Source organism: Danio rerio, chromosome 10 (assembly GCF_052040795.2).
Source record: "Danio rerio strain M-AB ecotype USA chromosome 10, GRCz13ab, whole genome shotgun sequence".
NCBI classification, from domain to species: domain Eukaryota; kingdom Metazoa; phylum Chordata; class Actinopteri; order Cypriniformes; family Danionidae; genus Danio; species Danio rerio.
Window position 1 is genome coordinate 45,192,501 of NC_141030.1, and position 23,581 is coordinate 45,216,081.

General features: G+C 37.5%; 2 protein-coding genes across 4 annotated transcripts in view; both read right to left on the bottom strand.

The window, feature by feature from the left end:
* brf2 (BRF2 general transcription factor IIIB subunit) overlaps window positions 1–5,003 on the bottom strand; it is a 17,307-nt gene extending 12,304 nt beyond the window's left edge. The window contains 3 exon segments of one of the 2 annotated variants that reach the window (NM_001003536.2): window positions 347–406; window positions 488–637; window positions 4,869–5,003. In NM_001003536.2, coding sequence (NP_001003536.2) covers window positions 347–406; window positions 488–635 — 208 coding nt within the window. In that variant the 5' untranslated portion in view covers window positions 636–637; window positions 4,869–5,003. 2 annotated transcript variants of the gene reach the window in all.
* A 1,440-nt stretch (window positions 5,004–6,443) lies between these two features.
* rab11fip1b (RAB11 family interacting protein 1 (class I) b) overlaps window positions 6,444–23,581 on the bottom strand; it is a 48,581-nt gene continuing 31,443 nt past the window's right edge. The window contains exons 3-7 of one of the 2 annotated variants that reach the window (XM_087271243.1): window positions 18,820–20,333; window positions 18,019–18,179; window positions 11,806–12,999; window positions 8,838–8,940; window positions 6,444–7,807 (exon numbers count right to left, since the gene is read on the bottom strand). In XM_087271243.1, coding sequence (XP_087127369.1) covers window positions 7,604–7,807; window positions 8,838–8,940; window positions 11,806–12,999; window positions 18,019–18,179; window positions 18,820–20,333 — 3,176 coding nt within the window. In that variant the 3' untranslated portion in view covers window positions 6,444–7,603. The remainder of the gene's footprint in view (window positions 7,808–8,837; window positions 8,941–11,805; window positions 13,000–18,018; window positions 18,180–18,819; window positions 20,334–23,581) is intronic. The other variant, XM_087271244.1, reaches the window with a different exon arrangement.

A 23,581-nucleotide genomic window follows, 5' to 3' on the forward strand; every position in this document is an offset into this window, starting at 1 on the left:
CTACATACTTTCTGTATTATCTTTGCTTGAACTGAGCCAATCTAATCCTGTTTATATGAATTGAACCTGCATCCGACCAGGTTTGAGCTAGCAGAACTGTTGTCATGACAACAACTCTCAGATCAGTTTTGAAGAACGAAACGATCCTGGATCATGTCAAATCGTCAATAACCAAATACAGCTAACCGAGTAATCCACGTACGAAGAACGGACCCCAGGTCCACAAAAACCTAGCAAAACATTTCACTTTTGCAAACTAAAACACATCTAAAATAGTTTCTGGTAATAAAAACAAGCCCAAAGCAGACCTGTTATTGACTAGCTGGTTAAACACTGTTGATCTTACCAGAGACAAGATTTCGACAGGGCTTCTTAAAGGCTGCTGTAGAGGTGAAAAACGGCACAGCTGCACAACACAAGAGAAACACAAGTCAGATCAGGAGTTTTGAAGCAGAATGAATGAGGAAAAGTGAAGTGAGTATTTTACCTCTGCTGTGCGATTCTTCACTCAGTGTGGTGGTCAGAAGACCTTCAGAGACCACTGAACCACAGTCTTCACAAACCCACTGTTTCTGAGAATACAGATCATCCTCCACCACACGAGATGAGCCGCACTCGGGGCAATTCTTCGACATTCCTGCAACATTTTAAAGGAAATTGCATACATTTAAAAAAAAATAATAATAAATCAATTTCAAAATAAATAAAGAAATAAAATAAAGAAAATGTATTAAGAAAGTAACATATCGTATCATTTTTGAAGTGCTTCTTTTATCCTCACTTGTAAGACATAGATATTTACATTAGACGTTGCGTACGCTATTGTTGTCGTTATAGTTGTGCTGGGGGGGGTCGCGAGACAATGAGGGGGGGCGTTGGTGGTCACTTTGTAATTCCTAAAAAATCTCATATATTTTATTAAACTATTAGAACTATCATATTTTCCATAGCCCGCAGAATCTAAAAACTAGGGCTAATTATTTCTAACTAATAATATACGTAATATAAAGTTAATATTTAATTGTTACATTAAAAAATCATGCAAATAAAGTGTCATCAGCCTTTACATTTTCTTTCCATTGGATTGCGACCCCTGGGGTTATTATGCTAGATAAACGTCATGGTACAATGGTAAACTGACACCTTTATGACACTACAAAAAAAAATAGAGGCCACGACTGAACAAGGAGGACGATCTCCAAGTGGCTCTAAGGCCCCGTTTACACTAGTGCGTTTTCAGTTTTAAAACGGCGTTTTAGAATGAAAACGATCCGCGTCCACACTCGCGTTTCACCCAGCGTTTCTGAACAGCTCTCCGTCCACACCAAAACGCTGAAAACGCACATCACGTGACCACACACACACTCTCGGGCAAGCGCTGCAGCCCATCTACCCAGATGAGAGCTCTGCTAGTCGGACTTCTCATCAAGCATCTCCTGCTGGATCTAATCTCACTATATTTATTAAACGGGATATTTCATTCATCTTGTTGTTTGTATCTAACGACATTATCCCTGACTTTGGTCATTGGAATCTATTACTTGTTCTCAGGTAGGCTAACGTGTTTTGGCTGAGCGCAAAGTTAAGTTAATGATTAATGTAAGCACACACATTCTGTATATTGACTGATCGCTTGCCTTTATTTCCTATAATGTATAAACTTATTGTATGTTATACTTTTATAATGGCCATTATCGATTATTAAAACTGATATTCAGCAAAAGAGAGGCTGTGTTTCGTATTTTCACTGGAATTAAAAGGAGGCAGTTGTTATCGGCTCCATTTTGTTATAAAAATCCACACATTGAAGATGACGCTCATATATGCGGCACGGCGCCTCAACATTTCTGCTGTCTGTTAAGTTGCTAATATTAAAATGAAAATAGGCAGTTCCTTATATCATGTTTACATTTTATTGTTGAGAAAGTGAAACAACGTAGCCAGGGTGATGTGAATGAAGTTATAATGTACACTGTTCAATTTGAAGATTTACTCGGTATAGTCTGCTTTTCCATATCAAACTGAGAAGAAGAGACTGCAGCCTTGATCAAACTTGCGAAGTCTGAACTTACAAGGAGAGGATGCAGGACTGAACGGTGTGTGTAGGCTACTTAATATTGAGGAAAAGCCCCAATCAGAAAGGCGAATGTCTGCAGCCCCGTCTCCGTTTTCCATCATCCACACTGAGACGGAGCAGCAGCGTTTCAGAATGAAAACGGCCTCTCCAGCGTTTTCGAAACGCTCTGTTTTCGGCGCTCGAGAACTCCAGTGTAGTGTGGACGGATGGCGTAACCGTAGCAAAACTTATGCGTTTTCAAACTAAAACGCATTAGTGTAAACGGGGTCTAAGTCTCCAAAATTAAACCAAAATAAGCCTTGTGCTATAAACATTGTGCTTACCATTCTTATTAAGTGAGATTAATATTAAATAAACAACTGAATAATAATTATAAAAAATAGACTGTTGTACTTTGTGTAGTCAATAAGCTTGTTTGTAAAATTCATATGACTGTGTGTGCAACATTGTGTGCAATATTTGTATGCTTATAACCACCTACGAGCATAGAGGGGATCGCGAGTCAATAGTGTTGTTATTTTAGTAGTTGCGGGCTGAAAAGTTTGAGAACCCCTGGTTTTTCTGTGAAGCATTGTGTAAAAAATCTGGGTGTCATCTTTGATGATGGCTTGAGATTTGATAAACAGATTAACGCAGTGGTCAAATCTTGCTTTTTTCAGCTTCGACTTTTAAAAACAGCCAAACCTATTTTATCTAGAAATTTTTTTGAAAAAATAAATTAATGCTTTCATTACTTCTAGATTGGACTACTGTAATTCGCTATATTTTGGGATCAGTCAGACATCTCTATCCCGCCTACAGTTAGTTCAAAATGCTGCTGCAAGGCTTTTAACCGGTACCAAAAAATATGACCACATCACACCAGTTTTACACTCTTTGCACTGGCTGCCTGTGCACTACACTGCAAAAAATGCTTTTCTTGCTTAGATTTTTTGTCTTGTTTCTAGTCTAAATATCTAAAATTTCTTATATCAAGAGGCATTTTCTAGACAAGCAAAACATATTGTCTCGTTTGAGAAATAATATGCCAATAATAAGTGAGTTGTTCCTTAAAACAAGCAAAATAATCTGCCAATGGGGTAAGCAAAATAATCTTGTTTTTTCTTTTGACGTAAGATTATTTTGTTTACCCCATTGGCAGATTATTTTGCTCGTTTTAAGGTAAAACTCACTTATTATTGGCATATTATTTCTCGAAACAAGACAATATGTTTTGCTTGTCTAGAAAATTCTTCTTGGTTTAGGAATTTTCAGATATTTGGACTAGAAACAAGACAAAAAATCTAAGTAAGAAAAGCATTTTTTGCAGTGTATCGTGTCACTTTTAAAATTCTTCTCCTGGTTTTAAATCACTAAATGGCCTGGCTCCTTTCTACCTGTCAGACCTGTTGACTGAACATCAGCCTGGTCGGTTTCTTCGGTCATTTAACCAGAGACTATTATACATCCCAAACTCAAGGCTGAAATGCAGGGGTGACCGGGCTTTGGCAGTAGCTGGTCCTACCTTGTGGAATGCTCTGCCCCTTTGCATTAGGTCTATATCATCTGTCTGTTTTATTTTTTTTTAACAAGTGTTTTTATTAGTTTTACATTTTCAATAATTACCAAACAATACAACAATAATAAAAATAAAGAAATAAGCATGATAATACAAAGAGAAGTAATGGTAATGATAATTAAAATAAAGAAAAGTAGATAAAAGAAAAAAATAAATAAAAGAAAATTAAGTTATTATTAAAAAAACAATTAGGCCATATAAACAGTTTCGATGAAAATACAAAAAGACGGTCAATAGGGGTAGTGAGCATATTAAGCATTACACTGCTGTACAGAATCCGCATTATATTGGTCCAGGTGATCAAGAAATGGTTTCCATATATTATAAAACTTAGCAAGATTATCAATAACTCCATATCGGACTCTTTCCATGTGCAATATTTGAGTGAGGTAAGTTAACCATGTCTTAAATTAAGGAACAGAATCTGATTTCCATAGTTTTAGGATGTCACTCTTAGCAATAATCATTCCATAAATGATGGTGCTTTGTATATACACATTGTGATCCAGCAAAGATATCTCTGTCTGTTTTTAAATCTAGGTTGAAAACTTACCTTTTTGATTTGGCATTTTATCAGTGAGAATTGATTAAGCTATAACTATTAGTGAGAATTGTCTGTTTTAGCTATATTTTATACTTGTTCTTAGTGATTTGTATTGTTCAGTACATTGGTTAACCTTTGGTTGTGTATAATAGTGCTATATAAATAAAATTCACATTGACATTGTCGTCAAAGCCGCATTTTAGTACAGCACTAGGTTGCTGCTGGAAGGACATCCGCTGTGTAAAACATGCTGGATAAGTTGGTGGTTCATTCCACTGTGGCGACCCCTGATGAATAAAGGGACTAACGTTAAAGCCTAAGGAAAATGAATGAATGCACGTACATAGCCATGTATTTTCGTTGTGGTTCATGTGTAATTTAAAACTACTAACAAATCATTAAAACGGGGTAAATTAAGTAATAACACGGTGGGGTTGAACTCGTGACAGCCTTTAACGTTAATTCTTTGAATCATTTTAACATTAATTTAATACTTAATTTACTACTGGTTACGTGGTATTAGTTTATAAACATCACAACATTACGGTTTTATAAATTAATTTAGCACTTAGCAGGCGGCTTATAACTAATCAGCAAATGACTAACATAAGCAACCCTGTCGCAATTATTACTCGATACAAGGTTACAGTATTTAGAAAGAACACATTAATGTTTTCTGTCGCACTTACTGGCTGGCGGTGTTTGCTCTTCAGGCGCTGCTCGGAATTTTTCTCCGTCAGACGGTGATATTGTTATGAACAACTTCTCTTTGCTCTTCTTCCAACGACATGTTTACGTTTATTTTGAAGTTGAACACCGGCGCCGCGCTTCCTGATGACGTGCGCGTTGATGATCCGGGTAGAAACAAGAGTATCAGTGAAAGTTCCATCATGTTTTAACTGTAATAATAATAATAATAATAATATAATGATAATAGAAAAAATAGAAATAGTCCTGTTTCGTTTTACGTTTTAATGAAGAATCCAAAACACTTATTGATAATTAACGTTATGATAGCTGTTTTAACGTTAATATGATTGAATTGCCTTTTGATACAACTAGTTTGACAACAAGGAAATGTTTGTAGGCCAATGACTTGCTTTATAGGGATTTTAATACATGTTCAACCAAAACTGAAAATTATGTCATCATTTACTAACTTGTTCAAAACCTGTTGGACTTTCCTTTTTCTGTTAAACACAGAAGAAGAGGAAAGACAGAACCTGTAACCATTGACTTCCATAATGTTTATTTATTTATTTTTTATTTTTTGGTGAATTTTGGTGAACCTGTTCAAATTGTAGCCTCAGTTTCCTGTTCTTAGCTGACGGCATGCAGTGTGCTGTAGCCTCAAGGTTCGTCTTGACCATGTCTACATGCCTAAATGGAAGACCACATGGGAAAGCTAGGTTGCTGCCCAACCTGCAGGGAGCCCAACCTGCGGTTTGTGTGGGTCCTAATGCCCCAGTATAGTGATGGGGACGCTATACTGCTTAGTGAGCGTCGTCTTTCGGATGAGATGTTAAACCGAGGTCCCATCTCTCTGTGGTCATTAATAATCCCAGGATATCCTTCGAAAAGAGTAGGGGTTTAACTCCGGCTTCCTGGCCAAATCTGCTCACTGGCCTCAGTCCATCATGGCCTCCTAACAATCCCCATATCATAATTGGCTTCATCATTTGGTCTCCTCTCCACCAATCAGCTGGTGTATGGCGCAAAATGGCTGCCGTCGCGTCATCCAGGTGGATGCTGCACACTGGTGGATGATTTCTCCCCATTGTGTAAAGCGCTTTGAGTGTCCAGAAAAGTGCTACATAAATGTAAGGAATTATTATAAATGCACTGAGTTGCTGCCATGTGATTGGCTGATTAGAAATTTGCGTTAACGAGCAGTTGTACAGGTGTACCTAATAAAGCGGCCAGTGAGTACATTCAGTAACTCATATTCCTTCAGCCTAGTCCCTTATTTATCAGGTGTCACCACAGCAGAATGAACCGGCAACTACTTAAAAACACTTTCAAAGAACATGTAATCAAAAAACAATATATTTTTAAAAATAACAAGCCCAGCGCAAACACTCAAATATTTCACTTTCCTACAGTCTTCCTCAATCTGCAAGTAAACAGCCTACTGTGTTGTCCGGCGACAGTCAGTCCTTTATTAATGGACCATTACATCATCTGACACTCACTCAATGCCTTTTACCTAATTAAAAGCTTAACCTGCATTCTTAAACATGCACAATGAATGACACATGACGCTGTTCTTTGCGAGGCCACACCTGCGACCGTCTTTATTTCAAAAGCAGAGAATAATAATAAAGCTGTCAAAGGATATATAACATACAAATGATCACATCCAAATATTTACAAACTGATTCTTGTAAAGTGCTTCAATATGCATCTACAAAACATTACAGAGCTTTGCAGTTCATATAAAATATCATGAAGAATATCATATTTATAGTGCTATTTTGTTTACTTGAAGTGTGTTGCGTCCTCCAAATGCTCTGACCAAAATATTTAAACAGTATTTAAAGGGACAGTTCACCAAAAAATGAAACTGTCCTTATTTATTCGCATTTAAGTTATTCTAAGCATTAAATTTTGTTGTACACAAAAGAAGATATTTTAAGAATGTTTAAAAACAACAGCATCGATAGTATGAACACAAATACTATAATAGTCAATGGCTGTTTTAGTTTTTCAAACATTCTTCAAAGTATCTTCCTTTTCGTTTAACAGAAGAAACTTAAACAAGAGAAAGATGGCTTAATGATGACTTTAATTTTGTATTAAATACAATTTTTAATAATTAATGAATCATAACTGATTTAATAATGCAATAATTTAGGGGTGAACTATCCCTTTAAGAAATAAAACAATCCATTTGAACATTAGCCATTCAAATAGACTAAAAATAGTGACAAACACGACAAATAATATGATTTATTTGGTAACGCTTTAAAATAATGGTCCATTAGTTAATGTATTTACTAAAATTAAGTATGAATAATCTATTAAAGCCTTTAATAGCATTTACTAATGCATTATTAGCATCTAAAGTCACGCTTTTTGACATAATACCTAACATGAATTTATTTTAGATCAGTGTTAAGATGAATAAATACCATAATAAACATCTAACTCATTGTTTGGTCATATCAGTAAACACATTAACTAATAAACCATGATTATAAAGTGTTACCATTTATTTTAACATGTAGAAAAACTGCATCTGTCACGATTAGACGAATCTAAGGCAGCCAAACCATATCATAACCATTTAGACACCATAAATCAGAGTTAAATCTTCAGCTCAGTAGTGTCTGTCGCTTTAGTGAAAGGTCTCTTGGTGATTTACAAACAACCTTATACATGTTACCCATCCCGCATTGCACATTATATACTAAACCACCGTCCCTCAAGCCGACTTCTTCAAGCACAAGGACATTAAGATGCTTGGATTCTCCTCCATGACGCGCACCAGCAGATTGTCGATATACTGCTCAAGCTCCACGATCTTACAGTCCTTCAGAGAGAGCTGCTCTTTCTGCTTCTCCAGGAGCTTGATGAGTTCGTCATTGGTTAGCTGAGAGTACGGGCCCGTCCCTTTAACCTCTGGGACCTGAAACGTACAGATCAACACTCTAATATACAGCTGAAGTCAGAATTATTAGCCCTTCTGAAGTATTAGCCCCCTCTATATATTTTTTTCCAGATTTCTGTTTAACAAATATATTTTTTGCAACACTTTTCAAAGCATTATACTTTTAAAAACTCATTTCTAATTCCTCTGATTTCTTTTATCCTTGCCATGATGACAGCGCATGATTTTTGACTTATACAAAAATATATCGCATGGCTATCAGCCAATCAGATTTGAGAATATATACAATATTAAGGTTAAAATTATTGGCCCCTTTAAGCTATATTATTTAATTTTATCATTTTATATTATTATTAAAACTATAATGTGTAGAAATGTGTTGAAGAAATCTTCTCTTCGTTAAACAGAAATTGGGGAAAAATAAACAGGGGGGCTATTAATTCTGACTTCAACTGTGTATATATACACCAGATATGATCCCCTTAAAATTAAGCTACAAGTTTATGTCCTTTTCTTCAGTAAAACTGTATCCATTTTTGGCTGAAAAATCAATCAAATCTATTTGTGGCTCTCTGCGATTCATTAAATACAATTGAACATTTATCGGCGATCATAAAAACCTAAAAAGCAAAACAAAATGAACTGTGGCTCCTGATGATATGTAATATCTAATGAAGAGAAATATTTGGTCAGTGCAACAAAATGAACTTTACAAAAGTTAACACCAAAACAGTGTATGTATCATCAGAATAATGACTTATGATGTTTTACCCACAAAGTAAATGCATTTAATAGAATTTTATGAATCGCCAAGATCCACAGTTTCAAACTCCATCAACGTTCTACTGATGGAAAAAAAAAAAAAAAAAAAAAAAAAAAAAAAAAAAAAAAAAAATCGCCTCCATTTTTAATGGCGAGGGTGAGTAAATTAACCCCAAACATCCATTTCTGAGTGAACTCTCTCTTTGAGCAGACATATTTTTATTAAATGCATTACGGAATAATAATAGAGGGGAAACGAGGAGGAAAAATAATAATCTCACATCACCTTCGTCTTGACTTGCGTGTCACCAGTAATTTGACCAGATCTGCAAGCGTCTTGGGTCTCTGTCTGCTTGTCAGTGGCGTTCAGTGGTTTTACAGCATGCGGCCTGACAAGAAAAAAAGATCTGTGAGTTTTACAGGCACACCTGAAACTGAAGGAGTGGAATACAAAGCAGGCGAATCCAAGAATTTCTGCATTATTTAAATACAGTTCTAAGGTGAGGAGTGAGGATCATGTGTTGAGTAGTTTTCACTTTAAAGAACTGTGGAGGAAAACTGTGGAAACGTGAAGTCTTTATTTCCAAAAGATGAAAGAGTCTCATATCTGTGGTGCTCAATTATTAGGTAACCCTTTTAGAGGTAATGTAAAAGGAGGTCAAAAACTGAAATTAAACACCCTATGCATTTGATCTGAAACTCTGAAAGGTTTAAACGAATGCAAAACATCTTTATTTTTAGAAAAGCCACAGTACGTAATCAGAATATAATAGAGCAAATTCTGTTTGCATAAGCCTGTGTGGTTTACTGATGACAACATACTCCAACGTTTTGGAAAACAACGATTGCATTTTAAAATAGTGGTCACTTTAAACGACATTTTAAAACAGCAAGCAAATGTTTGATGAGTAATCAAACCTGCAATCAGTCAACACAAAATAATCTATTTTGAACAGCATTCATTTTGAGTGTCCAGCAGGAGGCGCTGCAAACCAAGCTCCTGCAGCACTGATACATGCAGTTTGTGCATTTGTTTGAAAACGTAACATTCTGTAGTGCATTTAGTGATAATTTAGGAGCATTTGATGATTTCATACAGTAGGCATCCTTCATCATCAGTGACATCCAGTCCAAACAATCTCTCGGGTCATTACTAAGCACTGAGCCACCGTTATAGTCTCCCATTATAACAATTTAATATTAATTAAAAAAATACTTTTATGTGGAGAACAGATCAATGTTTCATATTGTGTGTAACGATTTCTCATCTTTAAATGCTTCACACTGTACATGTTTGCTGCATTTATAAAGCGTCCTTGTCTTTAGGTTGGTTTGCTGGATGTGATTTTTCTAAGGGGAATTACATACCTGTCAACATTGGGATGTGAAAATAAGGAATTGAGTCTCTCATTTAGACTTTTAGTTTGATTACATTAAATAACAGAGGTGTGCCTTTAAAAATGCACACATCTATAAGGAAAGTGGACACTGGGCATGGGGTGCGTGTTTGAACGTACATTATAATAATAATAATATCTAAACATGTTGATCTTGGTGGGTTTTCTTTTAAACATAACAATTTTTGTCTTAAATGAGCATAAAACGTCAGGAAAGTCGATCTTTCTTAACTTTTTATGCTCATTCAAGAAAATAATTTGCCATGTTTAAAAGAAAACCCACCAAGATCAACATGTTTAGATATTATTATTACTATTATTATTATTAATATATGTTCAAACGCGCACCCAAAATCCAGAGTGCCCCCGGACTGCTACATGAACTGACTGTTTTAAGGATTGCAGGAGGGGCAATGGCGCCTGTAATTGGAAAGAAAGACAACACTGCTGTTTTTATAATTATTTCAAAGTGTGTTCATGCCTAAAAAAATTAAAGCACAGAACAGATTCACATTTAAAAGATAGGGTGTCCCCTGATGGTTTGGCAGAATGGGTTGCGTACAGGGAGGATCTGCAATGTTTATTGCCACCCTTCATAGAAAGATTAAAAATACGGGAGAAATACAGAAAAATACCTTTATGGGATGATAGCGGGTTGGAATTGTAAAATGCTGGAGAATGCTGGGAAAAATGGGAGGGTTAACAGGTATGGGATTTTATTTAACGGGAATCACAGCACTGATTATTTTGCTCAACCAACTACTGTAGACAAGAAAAATTAAACACTGAAGTGCAGAAAAATAACACCGAGAAAAAAGTACTGATCCATCTCTGAAAACAAACAGGTAAAAGCACACATTTTTAAAACTACTCAAGTACAATTCCTGAGAAAAAAACAATACTTATTACTACTATTTAAGAAATAATCACAGGTCAAAACACACATACTCTGTAAACTCAATTATGCATCAAACAATCTTTAAATTCATAAGAACTACCACAGGATGGCAAAGACTATAGAATACACAAGACGTGTCACTCGTATCAGTTTGAATGGGGAAAAGTGTCATGGTCAATATGGCGAATGAAGCCCTGCCTACTAGTACAAGAGCCAATTATCGATCAATATAGACTGAGAATTCTATAGGGGAGGGCCAGGCATGTGTTTTTATGACAGTTTCTGAACCCTCTGGAGTCAGCAAATGCACTGGAATCTCAGTAAATACTTGCGACAGACATAAGAAACATATCCACATAAAGCTTGAAATCTCTACTTTTAAATGCACCAACTACATTTGAAAACAAATGTTCTCTGGTTTTGTAATTAGTACGAAATGAACACAAGGTACAGTCTGTCTTATCAAATGCATATCACATGAAAACAACTACATGAACACCTAAACTTGTAAACAAAGAGGTTGTTGTCATTTTGGTAGGAAATTTGCCATCAAGACCAAATTGGGATTTACTTTAGAAAACCAGAGCGATCAAATGAGGCATTCAGAGGATGATAATGTGTAAAACGGCCATAACAGAGGTTGGTGTCGTGATCTTGTTCCCTTCAAAAAAATGCCAATTCGGTTTGATTCAAACGTTTAGAAACAAAACTTAAGAGCCAATGGATGTTCAATTTTTTTGGTGATTCCAAATCTGAAGTTTAATCGTAAGCTTGGCAAACACCGAATTTGATGTTTCCCCATTCAAACATACTGCCGCAGAAGCGTTTCAAAGATGGCCGCAGAGTGCAATGACATGCCTTAAAGAGACTTGGCTAACGGGAGGATGGCTAACGAAAACCTACCGAAAACCTCTGCTGCTACTTCAAAGAGTCTCTAGAAGTTCTACAAATGACCTCACCTGCAGGGTTTAAGGGTAGGATCACCTGTTCTTCTGTTTTCACCTCCGTTATTCTGCAAAAGGATGGCCTGAACATCAATCGGTGACACCCTGGCCTGTGGCAGAGTCCTGAGACCAGCGTCCGACCTTAAAGAAACCTCTTCGGCCTTCATCTGAACTTCTTTTGTCTTGAGAGTTTGCATTGTATTGGATGTGGAACCAGATGGAGCTTGCATGCTTCCATTAAAAGCTAACTGTTCATTTTGAGCTTGTCTTGATCTGTTGGGTTGACTAGTAGCATCTTGTTGTTGGATTGGTGTCTTCTGGCTGACAATTGCTTCAGATTTAGCAGGAGGCATTGGAGCCCGACTTTTCTTTTTGGAGACATCAGATTGGGAACTTTCCATATTTTGAAGATGAGACTTTTTTGAAGGAGTGTTTTCTCCAAAATGGTCAAGTTCAGACTCTTCCGGCGAACTTGTTTGTCTACTTTCTATTAGGGAAAGGTCTTCAGAGTGCACAGATTCAGTTTTGGATGAAGACTGCTCAGATACAAGAAGATCTTTAGTCAAATGGTTAGAAGATTCCTCAAGTTGATCAGTAAAAGAGATTGAGGATCCAGCTTGGTCTTTAAAATAGACTTTCTTAATCGATTGCTTGTTGGGCTCAGATGCCCCATTCTTGCACGATGTTGACTGTATTGAAGGCTTTGGAGCTGGACCTTTGTTGTGTTTAGCTGTTTTGACTTCAGTAGATCTGGTTTCTTGTCTGTTAACAGGATGATTCTGTCTGAGATGCGTTGAACTGGTATTTGCATCAATGTCTTGCAAAGTTGACTGTACTTTGTTTGCTTCTTTTTCCCGGAGTCTACTGTAAAGTGTGGTCGATTGACCCTCCTGTTCATTCACTTCTTGTCTATTCTTTGGGCCATCTGGTGGTAAGGGTGCAGGACGTTTGTCCTGTTGCAAACTAAAAAAATCAGAGTCACCACCAGCTTCAGATTCTTGGGATAGAAATCTTTGAGTGGCTTCAGAAATAGATGGCTTTTCCAATTGCTTCTTATATTGGGGAGGCATTGGGGCTCGTCGTTTCTTCTCTGACCTTTCTGTAACATCTCCAAGACTGACATTTCCATCATCATCTTCAGAGTCATCTATGAAAGGGTTGGAGTTTGGCACAGACGCTTGTGAAAAGAAGACTCCAGAAACAGAAGAACTGAAGGAGCAGGATAATGAAAGGGAAGATTAAACTCCATCAAACATCGCAATAATATCTTAACACATTGGAAAGCAAATTAAAGCCACTTTGCTTTGGTCAGTGACCATCTAAACCACTTTGATTATATTAACGGATTATATCAACACCTCCTGGTACTACTGAGCAAATCTGAACCATTTAAAAGGATAGTTCAACCAAAAAATGAAACTTCTGTCATCATTTACTCACACCTCACTTGTTAAAAACCTATCTGAGTTTCTTTTATCTGTTGAACACAAGGGAAGATATTATGAAGAAAGCTGAAAACCGGTTTGTTTTTCCCACTATGGATGTCAATAGCTGCAGGTTTTCAGATTTCCTTGAAAATGTTCTTTTGTATTCAACAAAAAAAGTAAATCACAGGTTTATATCCAATTGAGGGGGAGTGAATCTCATTTTTGGGTGAACCATGCCTTTAAGAATCATGATTGGTAACTTAATTGACATTGACTGCAATGTTTTTTTTTTTCATTAAAGCTCAAAAGTCTAGAAATGACTATCAGTTCAAGGTTTTTCCAATGAGTATTTCATGGTGTTCTCTATACTGTGGGGGAAATAAGTATTGAACACATCACCATTTGTCTCAGAAAACATTTCTAAAGGTGCTGTTGATGTAACGGAGGCCAGCTAGTAAGTGTTGTGCAGGTAAGCCTCACTCCTCTGACCTCTAAAGGTGCTCTAGCGACAGAAGCTAGAGGCCATCGTCTTTAGCCTCCTTGTTAGAACAACTGACTCCCATGCGGAAAGTCGCATGTTCGATACCACTTCGGAGTGGGTTTGGTGGCTTAGGACCGGCGGGGTTACATTGGTGCCGTGATGGGAGTGAGGTTTAGGGGGGTGAGTGTAACGGAGGCCAGCTAATAAGTTCTGTGCAGGTTAACCTCATTCCTCTGACCTCTAAAGGAGCCATAGCGACAGACGCTATAGGTTATGGTCTTTAGCCTCCTTGGTAGAGCAACCGACTCCCATGCGGAAGGTCGCCGGTTCGATACCAGCTCGGAGCGTGTTGGGTGCAGTAGGACTGGCAGGGTTACATTGACATGAACTTTTCATCAAATATTGGTAACAACCAAAGAAATCTATATACGCAAAGAAATCTACTTAGTTATGTGTAATAAAATGAAATGAAGCTGAGGACAAAGTATTGAACACATGAAGAAAGGAAGGTGTAGAAAAGCAGTGAAAGCCCAGACAGCAGCTGAAATCTCTCAGTATTTCTTCAGCAACCCTCTGCTCTCCATCATTGTAAATGAATATCAGCTGCTTCACTCCAACATCTACATTAGCAGGAGGATAAAGATGAAACCAGGGTGGACATTTCAGCAAGACAATGATCCAAAACACAGCCAAGGAAACTCTTAAATGCTTTCAGAGAAAGAAAATAAAGCTGTAGAATGGCCCAGCCAATCACCTGAGCCAAATTCATGAGGAAATACAAAATAAAGCTTAGATTTGATGGACGAGATCTCCATGTCAACAGCTCTTTAGAACTATTATTCACAGGAAACAAATATGACATGTTCAATACTGATTTCCCCCACTGTAAATGGCAAGAAGGAAAATTAACTAAATTAAAACACTGCCATCACTTACTCCTATCATTCCAAACCGGTTCAGAAAAACCTTAAAGCATTTTTAATCACATCTGAGCAAAATTTTTGGAGGGAAACTTTGCCTGCTGCCTTGAAGAGATAACTGGTTTAGATTTAAAGAGCCACCCACGAATCTGCTCTCGCTCTCCTACACATTCCTGAAGCGTTTAACAAAGCCCTCAAGTCAAAAAACACACGAGTCAGAGAAAAGAAACTGCTTGATCAGCTGATTTGCAGGGAAACAGATTTCTGCAGCTTCCCTTAACCAAGTGCCACACAAGAGTTAACACAATGAGGGTTAGAGACCTTACACATGACAGTCGGCATAAGTGCAACTCAGCTGAAATAAAGAGATAAGACCATGGTGGAAAAGACACTGTTTATTCAGGTTTAGGCATTTCATTTCATTTGGTTAAGTGTTATTTCATTTGTTTGGTGAGGATCATCTTCAGAAACCAACAGACAAATAAAAAAAGAATGGAGAAAGGCAGACAGTTGGTTATTTCGTAGATGTGAGTATTTCTAGGGATTTTCCTTAATCTGAGTCCTTGAAAAAGTTTCAAACAGATTGAATCTAATGCCAGACATATTTTGTACAAGTACAGACGTGCTCTCATAACAACACACACACACACACACACACACACACACACACACACACGTAGTTTGCGGTTCAGTCTGCTGTGACGACCCCTGATAAATAAGGGACTAAGCCAATGTACACTAACCGGCCACTTTATTAGGTACACCTTCACATGGCAGTGACCCAATGCATTTAGGCATGTAGACATGGTCAAGACGATCTGCTGCAGTTCAAAGCAAGCATCAGAATGGGGAAGAAAGGTGATTTAAGTGACTTTACATGTCGCATGGTTGTTGGTGCCAGACAGGCTGGTCTGAGTATTTCAGAAACTGCTGATCTACTGGGATTTTCACACACAACCATCACTAGAGTTTACAGAAAATGGTCTGAAAGATAAAAAAAAATATCCAGTGAGCGGCAGTTCTGTGGGCGCAAATGCCTTGTTGATGCCAGAGGTCAGAAGGAGAATGGCCTGACAACCGAGGACTGCAGAAGAGCATCTCTGAACACACAACAGTCCAACCTTGAGGCGGATGGGCTACAGCAGCAGAAGAGCACACTAGGGTCACTCCTGTCAGCTAAGAACAGGAAACTGAGGCTACAATTTACACAGGCTCACCAAAACTGGACAATAACGTTGCCTTCTCTGATGAGTCTTGATTTTTGCTGCCACATTCAGATGGTCGGGTCAGAATTTGGCGTCAACAGCATGAAAGCATGGATCCATCCTGTCTTGTATCAACGGTTTAGGCTGCTGGTGGTGGTGTAATGGTGTGGGGGATATTTTTTTGGCACACTATGGGTCCTTTAGCACAAATTGAGCATCGTGTCAACGCCACAGCTTACCTGAGCATTGTTGCTGACCACGTCCATCCCTTTATGACCACAGTGTACAATCTTCTGATGGCTACTTCCAGCAGGATAACACACCATGTCATAAAGTAGGAATCATCTCAGGCTGGTTTCTTGAACATGACAATGAGTTCACTGTACTCAAATGGCCTCCACAGTAACCAGATCTCAATCCAATAGAGCACCTTTGTGATGTGGTGGAACAGGAGATTCGCATCATGGATGTGCAGCCGACAAATCTGCAGCAACTGTGTGATGCTATCATGTCAATATGGAGTAAAATCTCTGAGGAATACTTCCAGTAGCTTCTTGAATTATTGCCATGAAGGATTAAGGCAGTTCTGAAGGCAAAAGGGGGTCCAACCCGGTACTAGTAAGGTGTACCTAATAAAGTGGCCGGTGAGTGTATATACATACACACACACGTATATGAGCAATTCCAGTGTTGTGGATGTGACATTTGCAGTAAAAACTCAACACATAAATTGACAGAGAAAGTATATGTTAACATTATATTGAAAAATTTAATTATATTTTCTAGAGCAACTAGCCACAGAGTTATGGGAGCAGAAAAATATCAATCTGTAAACGTGTTTTGTACTTTAAATGAGGAAAATAAGCATGCGTTATGGATGTGACAAAAAAAGTCTGCGAGTTTACAGTATACAACACACTTTGTAGAAATTATGTGAATTAAACTGCACAACCCAAAATAAATAATGCTAATCAAAAGGATTAGAGTCGGCTCTCTATAAAACAAAAATGCTTGGTTTTATTTTATATAATATTTTCACATTTCTGAGGAAAAAAGTGTCGTTATGGATGTGACATCTCTCTGTTATGGATGTGACGCATGTGAAATTACCATTTGTGTGACTTTGGTAAATCAAATAGAATAGTTTGAAAACATTGACAGATGCATTTTTGAGTATTTTTAAAGTACTGTAAAATACTTGCTTACACAAAAAACCCAGAAATGGTTTCCGTATTTTGGTAAAAGCTAAATTTTTTTCATGGCAAGGTTGACATTTGCACGGAATTGCTCATATACATATTACATATATACATATTATATATATATATATATATATATATATATATATATATATATATATATATATATATATATATATATATATATATATATATATAAACAGACACACACACATTTGACGCAAAGACAGACACACATACCCACACACATACAGACACACAGATATATACAAACACGCATACTCAGACACACACAGACACACACAGACACACACAAGCACAGAGAGACATAGAGACAGACAGACACTACTGCATATTTCATAATGGTGGCTAATGCTCCTCCAGGATGTTGTTAATGATGACAGTGTGGTGTTATGAACTCTATCACAGTGACATGGAGCAAGCCTAAGCAGACTACAGAAACACTGCCACACACACATCCATGTCTTTCATACTCAAGCTGTGATCACAGGTCATGGATCTGCCTTCCTGCACAACTGCTTTAAAAAGGAGACGTATGGAGAATTATTGATGTGAAATGTTAGAGTAGATGAGTTATGAAGTACGTCGAATTTCAGCAAGCTGTAAAGAAGTTGAGTTTGAGTCTGTAAAAGCCACAAAATCTGCAGAAAAAGAAGTGCTTCCAGTGGGTACTAAGTTACATATATAACAACGAAGTGAAGTTTGTTTATAAACTAATTTGGAGAGGATCACGTCCTTATGATTGACCACGGCTGGTCCCACATTAGCCAACACATGGTTTACCAATCAGACCATTCCTAAGTCACTATAAGTACTGGTATCTGGTACTTGTTTAGTATCCAGCCGTTGCCGTGTGTAGTTGGGAAAACATATAATATAAGTATGCTTTTACTGATGGTTTACATCAAAAATCTGTTTATATTTCATTAATAACACCACAATAATGCAAATGAAATGCTCAAATGAGACACCAACCTTGGCTTGACTGCAGAGACTTTAGTTAAGCGGCCGACATTGGACTGATCGGGATTGGAGGAGCTTTCGTCCATTGACAGCGAGTCTTCAAAGGGATTGGTGGAGTTCATCTCGACAGGGGCTTTTTGACTGCTGTTCATTCGAGCACTCGTGGTTTTCACCTAGACATATGCCAACATTCAATAACTCAATACTTGGTGATAATGAACATGCACAATACTGAAATCATGGGTGCTTCAAAATACTGCGTATAAATAATGAAACTTTTATATTGTGTTATATATATTTGATGAAGAGCCGTGTGGCTCGAAACGTTACACGCTTTGTGTCAGCTTTTTTCATTTAATAAATATATATTTTTGGAGCTTTGGTGTTGCCGCCTTTAACGAATATTTAATTTACACCTTTTGCGTTTTTTGGCTGAGCACCCAGTTAAGAGGGATGTGCGTGCTTTTGTACCGTTTTTCATATGATTTGTTTACAATACAGTTTGTAAAGTAATACTGTATTTGAATATTATTTTTAGTAACTTTTTAGTCTTCTAGTAGATATATTATTGTATAAGAGACTTGATTGTTTACCAAATAAGTGGATCTAACTGGATTCGCATTGTAAAAATTACATAAAAGGTGTTATTTTTTAGTATTCAGTCCAAAATTCTGCGCAGAAATAGCAAAAAATGTCAGCAGATTTTGCTTATAACTAACCTTTTTCGCAGCTTAGGTCAATATCATGATAATAGCAATTGTATGATACCGTGATGAAAGCTTCAGCAATTAATCACAACAATAAAAGTTTCACCTCAGGCCGTTGTTCTTTCTCTTTCCTCAGTCTCTCCACTTCTTCTTTCTCTTGTCTGATTCTCTCTCGCTCTGCTTTCTCTTTCCTCTTCTCCTCTTCCTCAGCACTTTTCCTCGCCTGCTCCTCTCTCATCCTTTCTTCCATTTTCTTTTTCTCAAGCTCCATCCTTTCTTTTTCATTCCTCTCTTTCTCTTTGTTCATCCTTCTTTCTTCTTCCTTTCTCCTCGTCTCCTCTTCTTCCTCCTTCCTCAGCCTTTCCTCTTCCTTTATGCGCTTTATCATCTCGTCTTCTTTCCTCAGCCTTTCATTCTCCTCTTCCTCCATTCTCCTCTGTTTCTCTTCCTCCTCCCTGGCCTTTTCCTTTTCCTCCATCTTCTTCCTTTTCTCCTCCTCTGCCTTTCTCATTTCCTCTTCCTTCCTCCCTCTGATCTTTTGTTCCTGCTCAATCCTCATCCGTTCTTCCTCAACCCTTCTCTTTTCCTCTTCCAGTTTCACTAGCTTCCTCTTCTCTTCCTGTTCCCTCTCCATTCTTCTTCCTTCCTCCTCCATTGCAATCCTTTTTCTCTCTTCCTCTCGTTTCCTCTCCTCTTCCCTCTTTCTTTCCTCCTCTCTCGCAACCCTTTTCCTCTCCACTTCCTCTTCCTCTAGCTTCTTCCTCTTCTCTTCCTCTCGTCTCTTTTCCTCTTCCCTCTTTCTTTCCTCCTCTCTCGCAACCCTTTTCCTCTCCACTTCCTCTTCCTCTAGCTTCTTCCTCTTCTCTTCCTCTCGTCTCTTTTCCTCTTCCCTCTTTCTTTCCTCCTCTCTCGCAACCCTTTTCCTCTCCACTTCCTCTTCCTCTAGCTTCTTCCTCTTCTCTTCCTCTCGTCTCTTTTCCTCTTCCCTCTTTCTTTCCTCCTCTCTCGCAACTCTTTTCCTCTCCTCTTCCTCTAGCTTCTTCCTCTTCTCTTCCTCTCGTTTCTTTTCCTCTTCCCTCTCCATCCTCTTTCTTTCCTCCTCTCTCGCAATCCTTTTCCTCTCCACTTCCTCTTCCTCTAGCTTCTTCCTCTTCTCTTCCTCTCGTTTCTTTTCCTCCTCTCTCGCAATCCTTTTCCTCTCCTCTTCTTGTTTCTCCAGCTTCCTCATCTCTTCCTCCCTCTCCAACCGTTCCATCCTCTCTTCTTCCTCCAGTCTCTTCCTAACTTCCTCTTCCTGCTTCCTCTGTTCTTCTTGTCTCCTGTGCATGTCCTCCACTGTTTTCTCTTGGGTGTGCAGCTCAGAGGTTTTAAGCGAGTCCACAGACGTGTTGGAGGTTTTTCTGTCGTGACCTCTGCGCAGGTCCTCCATTGACCCATGTCCTGAGCTGTTCAGACTGAAGGTTGAACCGGCTCTGGATCCTCTGGTCTCTGGCTCTTCAGTGTACACGTGACTGCCGTTAATACACACGTTAGGCTGCGGTAATCCAAGAGAGGCCTGGGAAACCTTACTGTCGGAGCTTCCGGTGCGCTTGTGCTTTAGGAACTTAAATTTCTTTTTGCCTTTGAAACAAAATTAAAGTAGAGTGAATTTATGAGTTCAGCATTAAAGGTCCTGTGAAGTACAGTTGGGCAATATAGCACAACTGAAACTCAATAATCATTTTCTGTATAACGATAATGTATATTTTGATATAAGTTGTTATTGTTTCCAGATTTAAGAGTATGCCAACGACTGAAGCCACAAAAATTAGACAGTCCATTAGATAACATAACGTATTCAGCCGATAAATTTTTGGTGGCCGAAAATTCGGTATATCTCTAATATTAACACACTTTTGGATTCCCATTGTTGCACATTTCTGCTGTGTGTCATTGGCTCTTAGATCAATATAGACCAGAGATGCCCAAACTAGAGCCTGTGTAACCTTTGATTTGGCTGTTCATGTCATTTAAGAAGAGAGGAAAAATAATGGGGAATTTTGGGGCGTACGCCTTTAATATAAATTGTCATTTTTAATTTAACATAACTTTTGTTTTTTAACTGTTGAGCTACAAAAAAGCTAACGTCAATTAAACGTTTCAACTAAATCTTGTAATTGAATCAGATAAAAAATAAATAAATAAATAAATAAATTCAGTCACGATGAATAGCGGACATTACAGAAGACATCAGCAAACGAATCAAGGAAAAGTGTATTTTTCTAGTGTTATAAATGGGATTGTTCATGCTTTTTTATTGTAAGGTGTTCATTATAAAATTGACAAAAAAATTCTAATTACTATTATAATTAAAAGTATTTTAAATATAATAAATTATAGTATAAATAAAATTATAAAATAAATTATAATAACAAATTAGGAAATTACATTGACAACTTCACAGCATATAGTTTATTTACCATCGGCCCATCACTCTCAATCAAGTTTAGTTTTTGGTCCTTCTTAAAAAAAAAAGTTTGGGCAGCCCTGCTATAGAGTACAAAGAGTCCAGAGCTTATTGTTATCGACATGAATTTTATCGCGATTCAATATGAAATAAATAAATCTCTTATTGGCCAAGCCCTATTGAAGTTCTTAAAAATGTGCATTTTTATTCGATGTATGATGTAATCTTAACCAAAACATAAAAAGAGGGTGGGACAGTGTAGCTCCTTCCCTTTTTTTAAAAACAGCCAATAGTAATTCTACAAATTCATTCATTCATTCTCCTTTGGCTTAGTCCCTTATTTATCAGGCGTCGCCACAGTGGAATGAACCTTTAACTATTCCAGCATATGCCCTTCCAGCCACAACACAGTAATGAAAAATTCTACAAAAGATGAAAAATGATAAAATCAATACAAATTTTGTCACTGTTTTGGAGCACACTAGCTTACGGATAACCTAAAAACTAACAATACAGATACTATGATCTAAAACAAAAAACTTTATTTTAATTTCATGGGACCTTTAAACTACTGAAATTTAGTAGAAACAAACTTCCACGGCATATTAGACATATAGCAATTGTTTAGTATTGTAATTAAGAGCAATACTAATTGTGCCTTGCTTATCCTGTGGTTTGCTACTTATGTGTTACCATGGTAACTTATTATGTTCACCTGCCCCTTGTTTATTTGCTCCATTACATTTAAGCTTTTATACAAAACACAGAAAAACAAAACAGAACAACACAACAAAATTTCAGTATCCAGTATTACCCTAACAGCTGTTGTGTTTTCCAGTTGGATTCTAATATCCTCACCTTGTCTTACCAGGTACCACAACATGTACACTACCTGACAAAAGTATTGTCGTCGATCCCAGTTGAAAGAGCAACAAATAATAACTTGACTACCAGTTGAAAGAGTGGCAGAAGGTGGATTTTTCTGATGAATCATTTGTTGAACTACATCCCAATCATCACAAATACTGCAGGAAACCTCACAAGATTCACTCAGAAATCAGTCAAGTTTGGTGAAGGAAAAATCATGGTTTGGGGTTACATTCAGTATGGGGGCATGCAAGGTATCTGCGGAGTGGATGGCAACATCAACAGCCTGAGGTATCAAGACATTTGTGCTGCCCATTACATTACAAACCACAGGAGAGTAGGGCAGGGCGGTATATCATGTTCTGGGGATATATCGATACGATTCCCCAACGCGATGCGGTATTATCCAATATTGATCATATCGATATCTGGACAAATCTGACTCCCCCTCGTGTGCAGGCAAGTCACACCACGCCTGCAGCTGTTACAGTAGTTTATCAGAAACTTTTTATCGATCATTTCTTCAGCAATTGACAGCAAGAACGAACATAGAAGCCTCATCAAATTGACAAGTAGAACCTGAATCTGTTCAAAAGAATTAAAAACGCCAAAATGGGAGGATTTTATACCCCATTTTGAAAGTGAAACCACCTTATATTCACTGATTATAAGTTAAGGATTTATTACACGATGGTCTCTTCTTTACATTTATGTTCTAACAAATTTAGCTCTGCATTCTGCTCTGTTATAATGACTGTTTACATCTTTATGCTTAACCAGCATTTCATCACAGCACTCTGAAACTATTTTGTTACTTCTCATGTCTACAGTCTATTCGTTTTCATCTCCTAATTTAATATTTAGTGAAACAAGTTTAGTCAAAACAAAAGAAAAAGTGTAGGATTTTTTACACGGAGTGAAAGACTTCTCTTTAGATATCTTTGATATGTGCACAGTTGAATAATTGTGCACAATACATTTTTATACACAATAGTTTTAAGCAGGAAAAAGAAAACCCTGTACTGTATTTTATTTATCAAAGATTTTGTGCAGCTGTCATTTGTGTGCAGTTGTTTATTTGTAAACAGGGAGGGAAACCCCTGTGTTTGAATAATATTTGGCTCAAAAATTGTTTAATAAAGTTTTAATAAAGGCTTTAACTCTCAAGTAACTATTTATGGGAAAATACAGGATATATATTGTATACTGTCATTTCTCCTAAAAATACCGGGATATGTTATTTTGCCCATATCTCCCAGCCCTACAGGATTCTTCAGCAGGATAGCGCTCCTCCTCATACTTCAGCCTCCACATCAAAGATCTTCAAAGCACAGAAGGTCAAGGTGCTTCACGATTGGCCAGCCCAGTCACCAGACATGAACATTATTGAGCATGTCTGGGGTAAAATGAAGCAGAAGCATTGAAGATGAATCCAAAGAATCTTGATGAACTCTGGGAGTCCTGCAATAATGCTTTCTTTGCCATTTCAGATGACTTTATTAATAAGCAGAGATGTATGGATGCAGTCCTCCAAGCTCATGATGGGGTCAGACAC